A 17,500-nucleotide genomic window follows, 5' to 3' on the forward strand; every position below is an offset into this window, starting at 1 on the left:
CTTCGAAATCAGTAGTTTGATTGCTGGCAGCTTATTCACCACATCCACCATCACATAACAGTGACATTTATATTTTATTGCATACAGTAATTGCTCTGCAGTAAAGCCATTCAAACCAGTTCAGTTTTTGCTAATGATATTCTTTTGTTTTATGTCTGCGATAATTACAAGTGAAACTGTGATAATTATGAGTTGAATAGTGCCACCTCGAGGAATAAAGGTTTAATAAATTGCATGTGTTTACTCTTCAGACATTTACATATTTTTGCACACGAAAAATATACTTGCACTGTTACACACCTCGGGTCTCTAGTGACCCTATACAATTTTTATAAAAACTTGATCAGAAAACAGACATTCTTTTATATATATTTTTTATTTTTTATTTTTTTTCCTTGTGTTGTTTTATTGTTCATAATGAATAGTTTGAGGAATACTAAGATAGCTGATGCCAAACTTTAAAAAAATGAAGGAGGGAGAGATGATGTATACATTTAAGAGTTAAAGCAGTTTAACATTAGGCAGCAGCGTAACAATACATAAAAAAATTATGAGGGTATGAATACTTTTGCAAGGCACTGTATGTGTTGTAATTTCAACTGAAACAGGAAGACAGGACGGGACTGCTTGATATGTTCTTGGGCCAGAGCCATTGAGCTCAGTAAAGCCGCACAGCATATGACAGCCACAATCTCACCCATGTCGCTATAAAATATAGCATTCTGTGTAGAATTCAAATGGGTCTGATACGTTTTATGGTCTGCGCCAACTCGCCCATGTGGTCTGCTACGTGCTATCGTTTCCCTGGACCAGAGCAGTGTGTGCGTGCTCTGGTAGTTTGTGTGATATAGCATGAAACCAGACTGCTTTCACCCCAATGGAAAGCATAAATTTTGAGAATGTTTATTCTGTGAACAAGTGACTGATTTCAACTGCGGCTTCAGTGTGTATTTATAGTGTAGGTTGAGAATCTGACGTGCAAGGTGATGTCATACTGGTGGAAGTTAGAGACTGTAAGTTTAAAATGCTTATCTTATCTTTTAAATGTGAATTGATTGTTTTTACTTATTCATACTAAAAGCCAAAAAGACTTCTCACTAATGGTTGGAGAACTTTAAGAACTTTTTTTTTTTTTTTGTATTTGCATTTTTCTTGAAAGGACAGTGGAGATGTGACAGGAAGTGAGTGGTACAGAGAGAGAGGGACAGGGTCAGGAAAGGTCCACAAGGCAGGACTTGAACTCAGGACACCCGAAGCGCAACTGCGCCGTATGTCGGCACACTGCCCACAAGGCTATCGTTGCCGACAACTTTAAGAACTATTAATAACACAACTAATTCATTAACTGGACAAATAAACCAACTGTAAATGGATGTTAGAAGCCAGAGACGCTGAAGACAAATGCAAAGAGGAGAAAATACTGTAGCAGGCAGAGCAAACTCACGGTTCACGATTCACAAAATATTAAGAGAAAATCTTAAATACTGACTTGGACGTGGGCGTTTATATGAATGTATCTCTGAGAGGAACTGACTGTCTTAAAAAAAAATTTTTGATGGTATTTTCTTTTCATCTTACCTCCATGTAATGCATATTAATGTAGTATTTAAAAGCGCAAAGTTGCTTTGTTTACAGGAGTAACCGTGCAAACGCTATATTGCCGCTGTTCCGTAAGCGCCACCTGCTGTCAGAGAATGAATTTGCACTCTCATTCAGCCTGTCTGCTGTTTCAGTTTCGTGCTGATGTTTTGTGTATTATAATTTCACAAAGCTAAGGTCAGACTATTCTGTTTTTGCTGTAAATTTTGAAATTGTACAATTTAATTAACATCAAAATCTGCTTATGCTAGCATGTTTGTTTGGATCATGATTTCAAGCATTCTGGTTCATATAAAGGCATGGTCAAGGAAAAAAAAACTCATCATAAACCGTGAAACTGAAGAAACCTAAGAAAAAAATGCGATACTCTACTGTATGTGGTAACACAAGTTTCTGATCATCAAACAGGCTTAGTTGACATCTAAAAGTGGCCATTTATTATGTGTTAATGCCTTCGTCTGTGTGACTAGAATAGTTCCAAAAGTTCTGAACAGTTCTGAATCAGTTTTTATAGCTTTATTATGATAAATGGTCTGGGGGAGGAGGTTTTCACTTCTAGAAGTTAAATTCTGTAGCACGTTCCCAGAAGAACATTTTCAAGCATAATTTGATTCCTCCTCATTTTCTTTCTCTAAAACAGTCCTGGTCATAGTGTAGAAGTCAAATCTGTCTTTAGCCGAACAAAAGCGTTCACCGTAGGCAGCATTGTTCTTGTAATTCCTCAAAGCGAATTCAAGCAGGGACTTCAGAGATTAGAGGTCTGTGGCCGGCTCCAGTGTCACCATGCATCTCCCAGCATGCCTATGCTAATTAATTTAAAGTCCACCTGTCCTCAACAGAACCCTAGCCTTTTTATGTCACTCCCAAAGTTGTCTGATTTAGCAAACTGCCAGATTAAAGTTATTCCTTTTTCTACGTAAAGATTATAAATGCGTGAAGACACACAAAATAAATGGCCCTTCCACTAAGAACAACAAACATCCGATAGTATTGATTGAATATGCTGATTTAATTGAGGTTTACCCTCATCCGGCTTTGTCCATTTATTAAATTACCTGGAAGACTAAAGGCCACCATCTGTGAGAGGATCAATTTTGTCTTCAGTCTGCTCTCTTTGTCTTTACTCATTTCCTAAACATCCCCTGTGTTCCAACATGGGAATGAGAAATGAGCAATGGCCACGTTGAAGTTAACGCCCGAGCTTTGAGTTTCCTCAATTCAAACATATTGATCTGTTTTACTGTTTACATTTCTGGAGTTTCCAAGGACAAAACAGATAGAAGTCCCGTTTTTTTTTTTTTGCCTAGCTTAGATTGGTTTTTGAGGCGATGAGAGTTTCTCAAAAATAAATCTTTGCATAATGGGATGCGTTTGTGCAATAGTGCTGAATGCGCCGATGAGATGAGGTGGCAATAATGCAATAAATGAACCTCCAAAACTCTAAGGAGGTGAAATGGCGAGTTGACAATGAGCTTGTTAGGTTGACTGTCTGTTGTCGTCTCTCGTTTAGTTGGATCAAAATGACACGGCGTTGTTTATCTGAAGAGCCCGTGTCAGAGGGGTTTCCATAGTTACTTGTGCGGCTGTAAAAGAGGCGAGATCTGCCGCTTGTGTGGAATTAATGAAAAGTGCTCTCAGAGACTGCTGAATTATGCATGTGGAGAAACACAACTCACAACTGAGGGACTTTTCCAACTGTATGATTTTTGGACTAACTTTAGCTCTATTATAGCAGGTTTGTTTGATGTGTTCTTCAATCCTAATACTTTGCTCTCTCTCTTCAGTTTCTCTGCAGGTCGATATTACACCTGCACAGGGTGAGATCAGTGTTGGAGAGTCTCGATTCTTTTTGTGTGAAGGTAAGTTTTCGTATTGACCAGGCACCTTCTGTCCCTCATTACAGTGCTTTGAAGAGTTTTCTGCAATTAATTCAGCTCTGACCGCTTACCGCAGGGTTCTGTGTTGTAGATAATTTCAGCCTTAGTTATGCCATTTATTCTTGGTTTTTGTAAGAAAGGAGTGGGATTTCTTTCCAGTTAGTTTCCGGTGTGGGCGAGGCTTCTTGGCGTGACACCATAGAAACAGAGCGCCAGCCGACCAGGTTACATCTGGTTCCAATATGGTTTTGTATTGATAAAATATTTGGCATTCGAAATCAATTTGACACTGAAGTTATTGTTTCTTTGCCTAACAAATTGAAATGCGTCTGTTTATCCATCTGTATTGCATATTACTGTCAGTCTTTCTCACAGGCTGTCATTTAACCACAAACATTATCACTGCCATTTTCTGCTTTATGAACAAATGTGTTTCCTTCAGGAAAAGAGATTTAATTTAGAGCAGCGGTCAGGGTTTTTTATATTGAGGTCTAGGGAAGGGGCTGTTAGGGGGTTATAAAAAAAATGCAAAAAGGGTTTAATTTGCTGGATTTTACATCATTTACAGTTTCATTTTGATCATTTTTTAAAGTTGGTAAAAAAAAAGAAAAAAAGTAGTAAACAGTAAAATAAATGATAAATGTGTAGTCCACTTCCAGAACAAAAACTGACGGATAATGCACTCACCCCGTTGTCATCCAAGATGTTCATGTCTTTCTTCAGCTGTAAAGAAATGATCTTTTTTGAGGAAAACATTTCAGTGATTCATCTCCATATAGTGGACTTCAGTGGTGCCTGTGAGTTTGAACTTCCAAAAAGCAGTTTCAAAGTGTCTAAACGATCCCAGGCTTCCCAGCTGAGGAATAACGATCTTATCTAGTAAAACAAACTGTCATTTTCTTAAAATAAACAAATAAATAAATAAAATAAAAATGGATATACTTTTTAACCTCAAATGCTTGTCTTGTCTAGCTCTGCAATGCGCATGCGTAATCCGGGTCAATACATTTAGGATAGATCGGAAAACTCCCATCTCATTTTCTCCTCCAACTTCAAAATCGCCCTACATTGCTGTTTTACCCTTTTTGTAAAGGGCATTTTGAGCCTCTTTGCATGTTCACATTGTAAGCACTGGGTCGGTACTTCTGCAGCGAGGTAGGACGATTTTACGACTGAAGAAAGGATGCCTGAAGAAAGAAAGGCATGAACATCTTAGGTGACAACAAGGTACATTATCTGTACATTTTTGTTCTGGATATGAACTACTAATTTAAACAATTTAATTAGTTTAATTTTTTTCTTCCTGTGATGGCAAAGCTGCATTTTCATTAATTAAAAAACAAAACAAAACAAAAAAACCTTTTGTAACATTATAAATGTTTTTTTTATGAACTGAATAATTGCTGAATAAATTATCATAATATATCATTTTTTTTTTTTTTTTTTTAAAGAGTTTTTAAAGAGATAAAGCACAAATACAAACTATTTAATGTATGCATCTTTCTTTGGAGTTTTTCCTTGCCTCTGCTGCCTTTATCTTGTTCATTGGCATTTATAAGCCAATTTTCTTTGTAAAATTGCTTTGGAACAACATTTATTGTGAGAAGTGAATTTGAATTGATAATGTTTCTCAACAGATTTATGCGTCTAACTGATAGTGGGTTGAAGCAAACTTAATGCTGAATAAATATATTTTCCTGTTTTTATTTCTTATGGCTATAGCGCAATGACAGAATAATAAAACGGTTATTTCATTTAGCACATATAATGTTTTCATATCACATTTACTACGTTTCTCACACAGAATAAATTCGGGCTTTATATATAACAATACATATACAGTTTTATGTGAAAGTTTTGGAAACCATTGTAGAATCTGTGAAAATGTAAATAATTTTAACAAAATAAGAGAGATCATACAAAATCCATCTTTTTAGACTGAGGACAACTGTGGGACTCAAACACAACTATTAAAAAGGTTCAAACATTCACTGATGCTCCAAACGGAAACACGATGCATTAAGAGCCGGGGGGTGAAAACTTTTTGAATTTGAAGATCAGGGTAATTGTACTTAATTTGTCTTCTGGGAAACATGCAAGTATCTTCTGTTGCTTCCGAAGGGCTGTACTAAATGGGGAAAAAACAAAACAAAAACAACAAAATCAGAAAAAAATTGGACATCTTCATCCTGTTCAAAAGTTTTCACCCCCCGGCTCTTAATGCATCAAGTTTTATGGCGCATCAGTAAATGTTTGAACCTTTTTGAGTCCCTCAGTTGTCCTCAGTGTGACAAGATGGGTCTCAAAATCATACAATCACTGCTGGAAAGGGTTCAAATATGCAAAAGATGCTGGAAAACTGAAGAATCTGCAGGACCTGGAGGATTTTTCTAAAAAAAACAGGGCTCAGTTTAACTGTTCAGAACAAACAAAAGACTCATGAACAACCATCACAAAATAAAAAAAGAATCGTAGATCATTCAGGTAACCATGCACAGTATTAAGAACCAAGGGTTCCTAAACTTTTGCAGGGGGTTATTTTAATAATTTCAGCTATTTTTTGTCTTGTGGACTATATGTAAACATCTTTTATGTAAAATATCTTACTCAGGACAGTACTAAATAAAAAATAACATGCATTTTGTATTATCTCTTTTATTTTGTTAAAATTATACACATTTTCACAGATTCTGCAAGGTTTTCCCAAACTTTCGTATAAAACTGTACGCCTTTTATATTTTAGGAAAAGGAGTCCTTGAGAGAGAACTACTTTTTCTTGTACCTGTTGCTAACATGATCAATTACTGTCTGTATTCAAAATTGTGTGTCCCTTGTTTATGAATCTTCTCAGTGTTACTGTTTAAAAAACCAGGATAGAGTTATAGTGACCTGATATCTAGTCTTAAAAGGTCGGATGTAAGTTTGTCTGGTTTTCCATGTTTTTGTGACCTAAAAAAACAGTAATCTTCTAGATGATTCATTTGCTGAAATCGTACACTAGTGTGAATTCAACTTTAATGTCGCTGTTGGTGTTCTGTGTCAGCAAATATCACCGAGGACTCAGTAAACGAGACCCATGTGAATAAGGCTTACAAGAGAAATACGTTAAACCTTTGTGTGCCTATATCTCACTTTGAAAAACGTTTTTCCTGGTTCCACTCTCCTGGGCTTCATTTGAAGACCCAAAGGCGTGGAACAGCGGCTCTGATAATTGCTTTCAGCACTCGAGTCTTCACCAGCGCTGTGTCCTACGGTCCACTGATTTGGGTAATAGACTGGTAACCTGAGAATCGGTTGAAGTTTTAGGTTGTGCCTTCTGACAGCTGTTGTGCCAGCGACACCTAATCCTAGCTAATTCAAGCAAACAATTCAATTGCTTCAGGCCTGATTCGCTTTTGATTGATTTATCTCTGCTGTGTGGATGTTTACACAAGCTTAACATTTAACAGAATGATTTATATGATGCCACATTTAATATATAAGATCAGCTCATGAATGATGATATGTTCAATGGTTTGGGTTGTAGTTATCGGTGGGGCCAAGGAAATTGACTGGTTCGCTCCAACCGGGGAGAAAATCGAGCAGGGAAGACTGGACATCAGCGTGATTCGCAACGACGAGACATCCTCTACTCTCACCATCTATAACGCGAAGGTTGACAACGCCGGCACATACAAATGTGTGGCCAGCAGTGGTGATCGAGAAGCTGAGGCCACCGTCAATCTGAAGATATACCGTAAGATATGACCTGTTTAATTTATTTGTACTGGGAGAATATACAGTGGAGATCAGAATTAAATTAGTACTATTTTAAATGATCCTACCAGGAGTAGAAGGGCAGTTGTTTTTAGCATATTTCATTAATTAAATGTATTCTGACGCACAGTATAAAAAACCTAAATCAGATATTTGAAAAACTCTGATCAAAATCAGAAAACACTTAAAGGTACATCCAAGTTATTGGTGTTAATCTGGCACCTGGTGCTAATTTGCTTGATATTTAAGCATTCTTTCAATTTTCACTGAGACTGCAAGATGGCGGGCTGCTCTAAGGTGACTGAAACCCTACAACAGGAGGTCGTCCAGATGAAGACCAAAGGGATGATCCTTTCAGCCATTGAAAGAGAAGTTGGTCATTACAAATCTGTGATTTCTCGAATATTGCAGGGTTACAATGACAGTAATTCATTCAAGGCCCCCAAAAAGGCTGGTTGTCCACGTAAGACAAATGCACAAGAAGACAGTATGCGGAGTAATGCGGAGACTCTCAATGGGAAATCGGTTCAACACTGCAGCTGGAAGTGCTTGCTAGTTCAGCACTGAACGGAATAGGGATCTGCCGCTCTTGTTTAAAAGAAGTCGGACTGAAAGTGTACTCTGCAGTGACCAGGCCTCTCATCAGCAGAACGAATCAAAAGGCTAAACTCAACTTTGCGGAGGAGCATGTTGTGGAGAGAGAAAAACTGGTCCTAAGTTCACTACAGTGATGAGAGTGTAATGTTGAAGTTTAATGTATTTGGGTCTGATGGGAAACATTTTGTGCGGTGTCAAAATGGGGAAAGACTGAAGCCAGAATGCGTAAAGAAGTCAGTGAAATGTGGAGGAGGAAGTGTCATGGTTTGAGGGATGTTTTCTGAAGCGGGAGTTGGGGACTTTTATACAGCTGCATGGCAGAGTGAATGCAAATGTTTATTAGAACTTTGTTCAGCAACATGCAGTTCCTTCCTTGCAAGCATCCCCCAATAAGTCTGCATTTTCATTCAAGACAATGTCCCAGTCACAGTGCAAAACAGATAAAGCAATTCCTTGAAGCTAAGAACACTGAAATAATTAAATGGATGGCCCAGAGTCCTGATCTAAACCCGATTGGAAAATCTCTGGAAAATCCTTGTTGATTAATGTTATGGCTAAGAAGCCCACTACAGTTGCCGAACTATGGAAGACAGTGGAAGAAGCAAGGGCCTCTACACTTCCTACTAATTTCTGACAGCTGTAACCCTCCAAAATTTGAGATGTAATCTTCTTCCATGTTACAGTGGTTACTATTTTCTGATTTAGATCAAAATAAAGGTTTATGTTAAAATGCCTTGGTTGTTTTGTCAAACATATTAGTAGAACAGTGGTGTACCTTCAGCTAATATACCTTCAAATTTTGAGCGATGAAAATTAACAATATTTCAGAAAATATCGAGTATTTATAGGTTGTTCTCTAATTTTGATCTCCACCACAAATTAAATTTATGGTGTCAAATTTAAATTCACGTTTTCTATGTATTGAATGGCAAAGCCTTATGAAGTTTGACACACTAGCTGGAGAGGGTCTGAACATTCCTTGTGCCAATTGTGGGGTCTCAATCTAAATCTGTCTAGCGCCATCTACATTTTAAATGGGTCCTATTATGCTTTTTCACTTGTGTGTATGTTTGGACATAAAAAAGTTCTACAAAGTTACAAATCTCGAAGTCGAAAAGGAAGATATTTCATTTTTAAAAAATCCCTTTTTAAGAACTACAGCAAATGGCTCCTTTGGACTATTAGTTTGTTTTCCACATGTTATGATCTCACAACGCTGTCCATTAGAATATCATTAAAATAAATCCCGCCTACAGAAATTCAAATGGTTGAGGGGTGTGTAGGGACGAGGTGGGGAATTAGCCTAACTGAGCGATGCAGCACAGAGAGCAGTTTCTGAGTTACTTCAACGAGCTGCAGCGCGGCGGGTATAAACACAAGCATTGACTAGAGTGGCCATGTCAGAGCCTCAATGTGTCGCAGAGACTAACACAAGTGTTTTTTAAATTGCATAAACTTGCTAGACTAGGCAAGGCTAATCAGTGATGATGTTCTTTAATAATGTTAATGTTAGGCTGCTTTTAGCCTTATGCTGGAGCTGGTTTCGGTCAATGAAACTAAATATGTAAATAATTAAATAAATTAGCATGATAATATCATGTATCTGCAATTTGGCAGGCTGACGATAGGACCCAACACTACTGTAGCGTATTATGTTACTCATCCTCTGTGCATACTAGGTGTAATTGGCTTCCTTCTGTCAGACAAATCCTGGCACTCCCAAGCTTTAGAACGGCACAGACAAGTGTTACTCTTCATCAGTCCAAAACAAGTCCAATAAAGTGCATCCATCCATAATAAAAAAACAAAGTGCCTCACACGGCTCCGGGGGGTCAGTAAAGGCCTCTGTAGCGAATCGATACGTTTTTGTAAGAAAAATATCCATATGTAAAACGCAAGTATCACTTTAATCTAGCTTGCGCTAACAGTTGTACACGGAACTTGCTACTTTGGCAAGGGGCGTGGCAGTACTGAAAGACCGTCTAAGCTGTTTACCAATCGAAACACAGTGGGACAGCTAACCAATCACAGCACATTTTGTTTTTCGGAAGGCGGGCCTTCATGAAACCCGGAGCTAATCGAGCCATTTGTGCCATGCTGGGAGAAAGGTATTGTAATAATATAAATCATGCAAAAAATAATGCGTTTTTCGAACCACCAAGCATGAAACCATGTTCTTGTACACCCCCAAAACAAAACCAAAAAAGCATAATAGGACTGCTTTAAGTTTTCACATGCTTCTGCTCATGGTACATGACTATAAGTTGCACCAGGTCAAAATGACATAAAACAAAAGAAAAGTTGCATCAGTCATAGTAAATGTAATAAACAAAAAAATGTAATGTAAGTAGAACAAAACTTTTAAAAATACTATAAACATGTATATTAGTTCCCCTCACTCAATGACAGTCCTTTATTTTTAATGGTATTCAGAACATAACAGGAATGAAAAATATAAGACAAGCACAAATTATAGTGGCATTCATTATAAACAACATTTATTATAAATGCCAAGCTTAAACAAATGTATTTAAAGTGAAATGAAAATGCACCATACAAATAAACTTGAGCTCTTGTATTTCTCTCATTTAGCACAAAACCAAAAGTGTTTTGTGTGATTGATGTTAAATGCACATTTTTTATTTATAAGTCACTTTAAAATACAAGTCACAGCCCATTTCAGATGATAAAACACGCAACTTATATTTCCAAAAATGCAGTATATTTTTTTAAAGGACCTTCTGAGGATGACTTCCTTGCTATTCCTTGCTCTAGACTGCAACAATAAAAAAATTAATCATTGCATGATAAATTGAAGTTGTTACTGTACTGCTCTTTCTCCTTGCAGAAAAAATCACCTTCACAAATGTCCCGTCACCTCAAGAGTTTACTGAAGGGGACAATGCCATTATAGTGTGTGACGTCATAAGTTCACCTCCACCCACTGTCCTCTGGAAATACAAAGGTGCAAAGATCCAGTTCGAAAAAGATGGTAAGTCAAAAGTTCCGCATTTTACGTGTAAAAAATGATGTGTTACATAAGAAGTGTGATTTGCTTTCCTTAACTCTGTTTGCGTTCATTATTAAATTGATGAGATCATTAGCGCAGCCTAATGCTGCTTTCTCAGAAATGCGGCACTTTATTAATCCTTGTGATAACAGATGAAAAAAGTGTTAAAACTGACACATTTGCATGTGATTTTAATACACAATTTCCTAGACATCTGTTCACCCTAGTTCTGTTCCACAGTCCGTTTCAGGACTTTGAGTAACAACCATCTCCAAATCCGAGGGATCAGAAAGACCGACGAGGGTGTCTATACTTGCGAGGGCCGCATCAAAGCCAGAGGAGAGGTTGACTTCCGAAGCATTAAAGTGGTTGTTAACGGTGAGCTGTTATTCATTTTACCTTACCTGTAGTGCTCTGTGTTTAGACATTTCAAAAGATCCTAGCAGAATTCAATCCCACTTTGACTCCAGAGCCGTTCCGTTGGCAGAGACTGATGGTCTCAAATGACAAATTATACAAATGCAATAAATTGTTTTCATTCCTTAGCTTTTTATTCTCATTAAAAATTAATAAACGTCTTTCAAATAGCACATTAAAGGATTAGTTAACTTCCAGAATAAACATATCCTCATAATTTATTCACCCCTATGTCATCCGAGATATTCATGTCTTTCTTTCTTCAGTCGAAAAGAGATTAAGGTTTTTGAGGATTTTTCTCCATATAGTGGACTTTAATGGGGATCCGCAGGTTGAAGATCCAAATTGCAGTTTCAGTGCAGCTTCAAAAGACTTCACACAATCCCAGCCAAGGAATAAGGGTCTTACCTCGTGAAACAGCCATTTTCTAAAAAGAAAACTAAAATTTATATACTTTTTAACCACAAATGCTTGTCTTGCACAAGCTTGACTTCACACATTACATCCCAGATAGCACATCGTCTGCAAGATGTCTTTTAAAGATCACTTGATCTGGAAAGCATCTGCTGTGTATGAACATCTGACAGACGTCCGCATGTCAGTGTCAGTTTTACATACATTCTAAATCATAAACGTCTTACAGACATCTATTTGACATCTCATAGGAAATGTCCTATAGATGTATTGCAGATGAGCAAACACTGTAAAAAAAATACGTCTTCCGGATGCAAATGTGGACGTCAAATAGACATCTCCGTGATGTATGTGTGCTATCAGGGTATATACCCCGACAGCACACGTACATCTGCAAGATGTCTGTTACAGATCACTTGATCTGGAAAGCATCTGCTGTGAATGAACATCTGACAGACATCTGCAATATGTCAGTTTTTAAAAAAAAACATTCTAAATCAATGTCTTACAGACATCTAATAGACATCTATTTGACATCTCATAGGAAACGTCCTATAGACGTATTGTAGATGAGTAAACATGCAAAAAAAGGTGATGTCTGTTAAAGATCACTTGATCTGGAAAGCATCTGCTGTGTACAAGCATCTTACAGATGTCTGAAAGATGTCAGTTTCACATACATTCTAAATCATAAACATATTAAAGACATCTAATAGACGTCTATTTGACATCTGATAGGAAACGTCCAATAGACGCATCGCAGATGAGCTATGTGTGCTATCAGGGTAGTGATGTTGGCGGAAATACCAACCCAGTGTTTACAAAGGGACCCTGATAGCACACATACATCCCGGAGACGTCTATTAGACGTCTGCATTTACATTTGGAGGACTATTTATTAGTGCTTGCTCATCTGCAGTACATCTATAGCAGGGGTGCTCAACCCTGGTCCTGGAGATCGACTTTCCTGTAGAGTTCAGCTCCAACCCTGACCAAACACACCTGAACCAGCTAATTAGGATCTCAAGGAGCTCTTGATAATTACAGACAGGTGTGTTTGATTAGGGTTGGAACTAAACTCTGCAGGAAAGTTGATCTTCAGGAACAAGGTTGGGCACCCCTGGTCTATTGGATGTTTCCTATCAGATGTCAAATAGACGTCTATTAGATGTCTTTAAGATGTTTATGATTTAGAATGTATGTAAAACTGACATCTGTCAGATGTTTGCACACAGCAGATGCTTTCCAGATCAAGTGATCTTTAACAGATATCTTGCAGACGTATGTGTGCTGTCTGGGGAACATGCAAAAAAAGTAAAACGCCCTTTACAAAGACGGTAAAACAATGATGTCGGAGGATTTTGAAGTTGTAAGAGAAAATGAGATGGAGTTTTCGCCTTTGAACTAGAGTACACAGACGAAGAACATTTCCAACATGATTATGTAATGCATCGAGCTAGTGCAAGATGAGCATTTGTGGTTAAAAAGTATATAGGTTTTAAAAGAAAATGACCGATCGTTTCGCTATATAAGACCATTATTCTGGGATCGTGTAGACCCCTTTGAAGCTGCATTGAAACTGCAATTTGGATCTTCAACCTGTTGATCCCCATTGAAGTCCACTATACTGAGAAAAATCCTGGAAATACTCTAATCTCTTTTTGACTGAAGAAAGAAAGACATAAACATCTTGGATGACATGGAGATTCTTTTTATTCTGAAAGTGAGCTAATCCTTTAATCACATTAAATTAGATTACCAAAGCCAAATTAGACATTTCTCTATTTGTCTTTTCAGTTTGCAAGCTAACAGCTTAGCCTACTAGCTTAGCATAGCGCTAACTGGTTAAAAAAAGCTCTTTTGATTTATCTAGAACAAGATATCACAATATTCAGCTGTGTATGTGATCAGCAGCTGTGTTGGTGTTGAGGTCGAGTATAAAGCTCAGTGTTTTGTGTTTTGAGGATCAGACGTTTTTTTGAAGTAGCTGTTGTCTAGCTGCTCCAGACATTTTTCCTCTCATCTCCTTTTGATTTCTTTTTTATTTGCGATGTCATTTCCTTTCCTGTGGTAAACCAGGTAATGTAATTTCACCTCTTATGTCTGCCTTTCTGTTTACTTGTTTTCTTGTTTGAGTTTAATTTGACTCCTTAGCGGGTTATCTTATGCTGTTGTTTAGTCTGCTTGAGCGACCACAGTGCAACAAAATACAGCACTTAATTTGTGAGTTCCTTTTTATCAAGAGAGGAGGAGGGAATATTTACTCAAAAATTGGTTATATCATCCATCGGCAGCCAGTTTGATTCCTTTCTCAGCGTGTGTCAGATTTGCTGCAGTGCCATTCTCTTTGTGAATGTGATCAAAGTGAACCTTTGAACAGTGTAACTGTCTTTTTCATCAAAATCCACAGTTATGAATGAGTAAAGATGTACTTTGAATAACTTGAGGCAACATCGTGCCATAATGGAGTCAAAAGTATTTGGGTTGTACTTTAGATACTTTTACTTTCTTTTTTTTCGTCCTTATTATATTAGTATTCAAGGAGGTTCACATCCTGGCATTTTCAATTTCTCTAAAGTGCTAATTTCTTGTTCTGCGACAGTTCTTCCCTGAAGGCAGCAAGTGTGTATACAACTTGATTTCTGATTAAATGTTAGATTATGTTTTATTAAAATTGATTTAGCTATGCATGTGTGAAATAAATATAATAAAAAAAAAACTATTTCTTATTTTGTAGGAAAACATTTTTTCCTATAATGGTACAATGTTGCTTTGGGGCAAAAACTGTTTAAAAAAAAATAAATAAAAAATAATTAAATAAAAAAATAATAATTTTGTCATTACTTACTCTCATGTCGTTCCAAACTTGTAAGACCTTTGTTCATCTTCAGAGCAGGAATTAAGATATTTTTGATGAAATCCAAGAGAAGCAGGGTCAGAAATCTCTCAGATTTCATCAAAAATATCTTAATTTCTGCTCTGAAGATGAACGAAGGTCTAACGGGTTTTGAACGACATGAGGGTGACTAATTAATAACAGAATTTTCATTTTTGGGTGAACTATCCCTTTAAGTGTTCTGGATGGTATGTAGCATAAAGGGTTAAGATTTTGAAGTTTTATTCGGCTCCACATATCAAACCTGCAATTTTCTTTTCTCCTCAGTTCTGCCCACTATACGAATTCGTCAAGCGGAAACAAACGCCACCGCTGACATGGGCTTCTCAACCCTGCTGGCTTGTGATGCTGACGGATTTCCTGAGCCGATGGTGACCTGGGCACGGTAAGCCAATATTCTTTCACAAAATCATCCAGTAGAATCAAAGCACTGCTGAAAGAGTGGTTTTGCTGCACCTCCTCAGTTGTGTATTTTAGATTAGGAATTTAAGGCGAGACGAAAAGGCCTCTGAATAAATGAAGAACTTTTTGTGGATGACATGGAATAGAAAAACACACCATTAGTACTTTTAAAGTGTGAGTCTCTCCTCAGCCGTCATCGTGTTCTCAGCGGGAGTGCGTACTCTCGCTGCTCGCGGAGGAGAGCGCGTGAGACACGAATCCCTCGGGATGATACAACACGCCTCAAGGATCTTTTGTTCGGTTGTGGAGTGGGGGTGGGTGGGTGAAGGAAGTGTTTATTTGTCTCAAAATAACTCAGGTCCTCTTCTCTGACAAGGGTTATGGTATATTTATTACCTGTTTGACCTTAAATCAAGAGATCACCACTGTGGTCAAGAATCCAATGAATTGAAGAGTGTCTGCACAAAGACCGCTAATAGAGGGGCAAATAGAAGTAGAATGAATGGTAGAGGTTTGCTTTATATGTCTTTTCTTTATGTTTTTTTTTTTTAAACCAGTAAAATCTCAGTAGGTGAATATTGAACAAAGGAGTGCATGGAAAAAAAAAACTATGTTGATTAAAAATATATTTAAAATAATATTTTGAGGTAGCAGGATCTAAAAGGACATTGAAATCCGCTGTTTAAACTTGTGCCTGGGGTATAAGGAGGAGAAATGATAAAGAAATAATAATAATAATAATAATAATAATGTCATTATTAAATACACATATTCAATATTTATTATTTTTATTCAGCTGTTATAAACAAAATGTATTACATGCAGTATTATTATATATTAGTCTTTATGAATTCAGTATTATTTATTTTAAAAATTATTTTTTTTATTATAAACTCTTCTTTCTTTCTTTCTTTCTTTCTTTCTTTCTTTCTTTCTTTCTTTCTTTCTTTCTTTCGGTATACTTATTATAAAAACTAAAATAGTAATAATAATTATTTAGTAGAATAAATTAATATAAGTTGTTGTTTTATTATTATTGTTATTATTATTATTATTATTATTATTATTATTAATAATAATAATAATAATAATAATAATTTTATTGTTGGTGTAATTTTAGACTCTTTTTTTCTTCATATATATATATATATATATATATATATATATATAAAACATAAAAAATAGAAATTTATTGTTGGTTTAATTTTAGTAATTTTTCTTTCTTTCTTTCTTTTTCTTTCTTTTCTTTCTAAACTCAGTTTAATATATTATAAGATTATATGTTATATAATTAATATATTTCCTTTTTTTCTTTCTTTCTTCATAAATTCAGTATAATTATAAAACTGATAAAAATATTATTATTATTATTATTATTATTATTATTATTATTATTACTATTATTATTAAAGATATATACAACTATAAAGTTTTTTTGTTTGTTTATTTTTAGTAATTTTCTTCTTTCTTTTTCTTTCTCTCTCACTTCATAAATTCAGTATAATTTATTATTAAACTGATATTATTATTATTATTATTATTATTATTATCAATAATCTGTTTATACTACTATAAACTGTCTTGGTATTTTTCTGTTTTCTTTTTAATGTTAGGTTATTTTTAGTAATTTTCCTTCTTATCGTATGTCTTTTTTATATTCAGTATCATTTATTTATAAAAAACAGTTATTATCATTATACTGCTGCCACTAATACTATTTAATGTAATCGTTTAGTGTACGTTTTATTATTATTATTATTATTATTATTATTATTATTAATAATCATCATCATCATCATCATCTAGTTATACTATTATATACTATTTTATTTATATATATATATATATATATATATATATATATATATATATATATATATATATATATATATATATATATAATTTTTTTTTTTATAAATGAAAATGTATATCGCATACTTTCGAAGGGGTGTCAGCATATTTTGGAGTTTGCAACATCAAAAAGTTTGAAAACCCCTGCTATAATCATCACTTTTCATAATTAGCTAATCGCTCCAACTATTTTTCCACTGAATTTTGCATGTCTAACAGAACAAGCTCTTTGAAGAGAAAATGTTGAGATTAGTCTTCCCCATTGCTGTATTGTTTCAATATGTTAGCACTTTCTTTCCTCTCAGGAACAACGTTCAACTGGAGAGTGGCGATAAATACAGCTTCAATGAAGACGGCTCTGAGATGACAATACTAGATGTGACAAAGCTGGACGAGGGAGATTACACATGCATTGCTAAGAACAAAGCTGGGGAGAGCGAACAAGAACTTAGCCTCAAAGTCTTTGGTAAGAATTCATGAGAGATGCAGTCTCACAGGAGTCTGGAGATTTGACAGCACTGTTGAAGTTGATATTGAAAATTCAGCACTAGCCAAAAAAAAAATAAAAAATTCAGTTTTATTCTGCAGAGAACAAAGTATAGCTGCATGAATATATTGTTTAATGCCTTAAAGAAATAGTCCACTTGACTCACTGTTTTCTTTCCTCTGTGAAAAATATTT

The 17,500-nt window shown here is 35.8% G+C and overlaps 1 protein-coding gene across 11 annotated transcripts in view; it reads left to right on the plus strand.

The window, feature by feature from the left end:
- Positions 1-17,500, plus strand: part of ncam1b (neural cell adhesion molecule 1b) — a 127,940-nt gene that overhangs the window by 45,720 nt on the left and 64,720 nt on the right. For all 11 annotated transcript variants that reach the window (XM_051129194.1, XM_051129201.1, XM_051129195.1 and 8 more), the window contains exons 2-7: positions 3,384-3,458; positions 7,003-7,212; positions 10,678-10,821; positions 11,080-11,217; positions 14,834-14,951; positions 17,125-17,285. In XM_051129194.1, coding sequence (XP_050985151.1) covers positions 3,384-3,458; positions 7,003-7,212; positions 10,678-10,821; positions 11,080-11,217; positions 14,834-14,951; positions 17,125-17,285 — 846 coding nt within the window. The remainder of the gene's footprint in view (positions 1-3,383; positions 3,459-7,002; positions 7,213-10,677; positions 10,822-11,079; positions 11,218-14,833; positions 14,952-17,124; positions 17,286-17,500) is intronic.

This window comes from Labeo rohita, chromosome 15, assembly GCF_022985175.1.
Source record: "Labeo rohita strain BAU-BD-2019 chromosome 15, IGBB_LRoh.1.0, whole genome shotgun sequence".
Classification (NCBI taxonomy): Eukaryota; Metazoa; Chordata; class Actinopteri; order Cypriniformes; family Cyprinidae; genus Labeo; species Labeo rohita.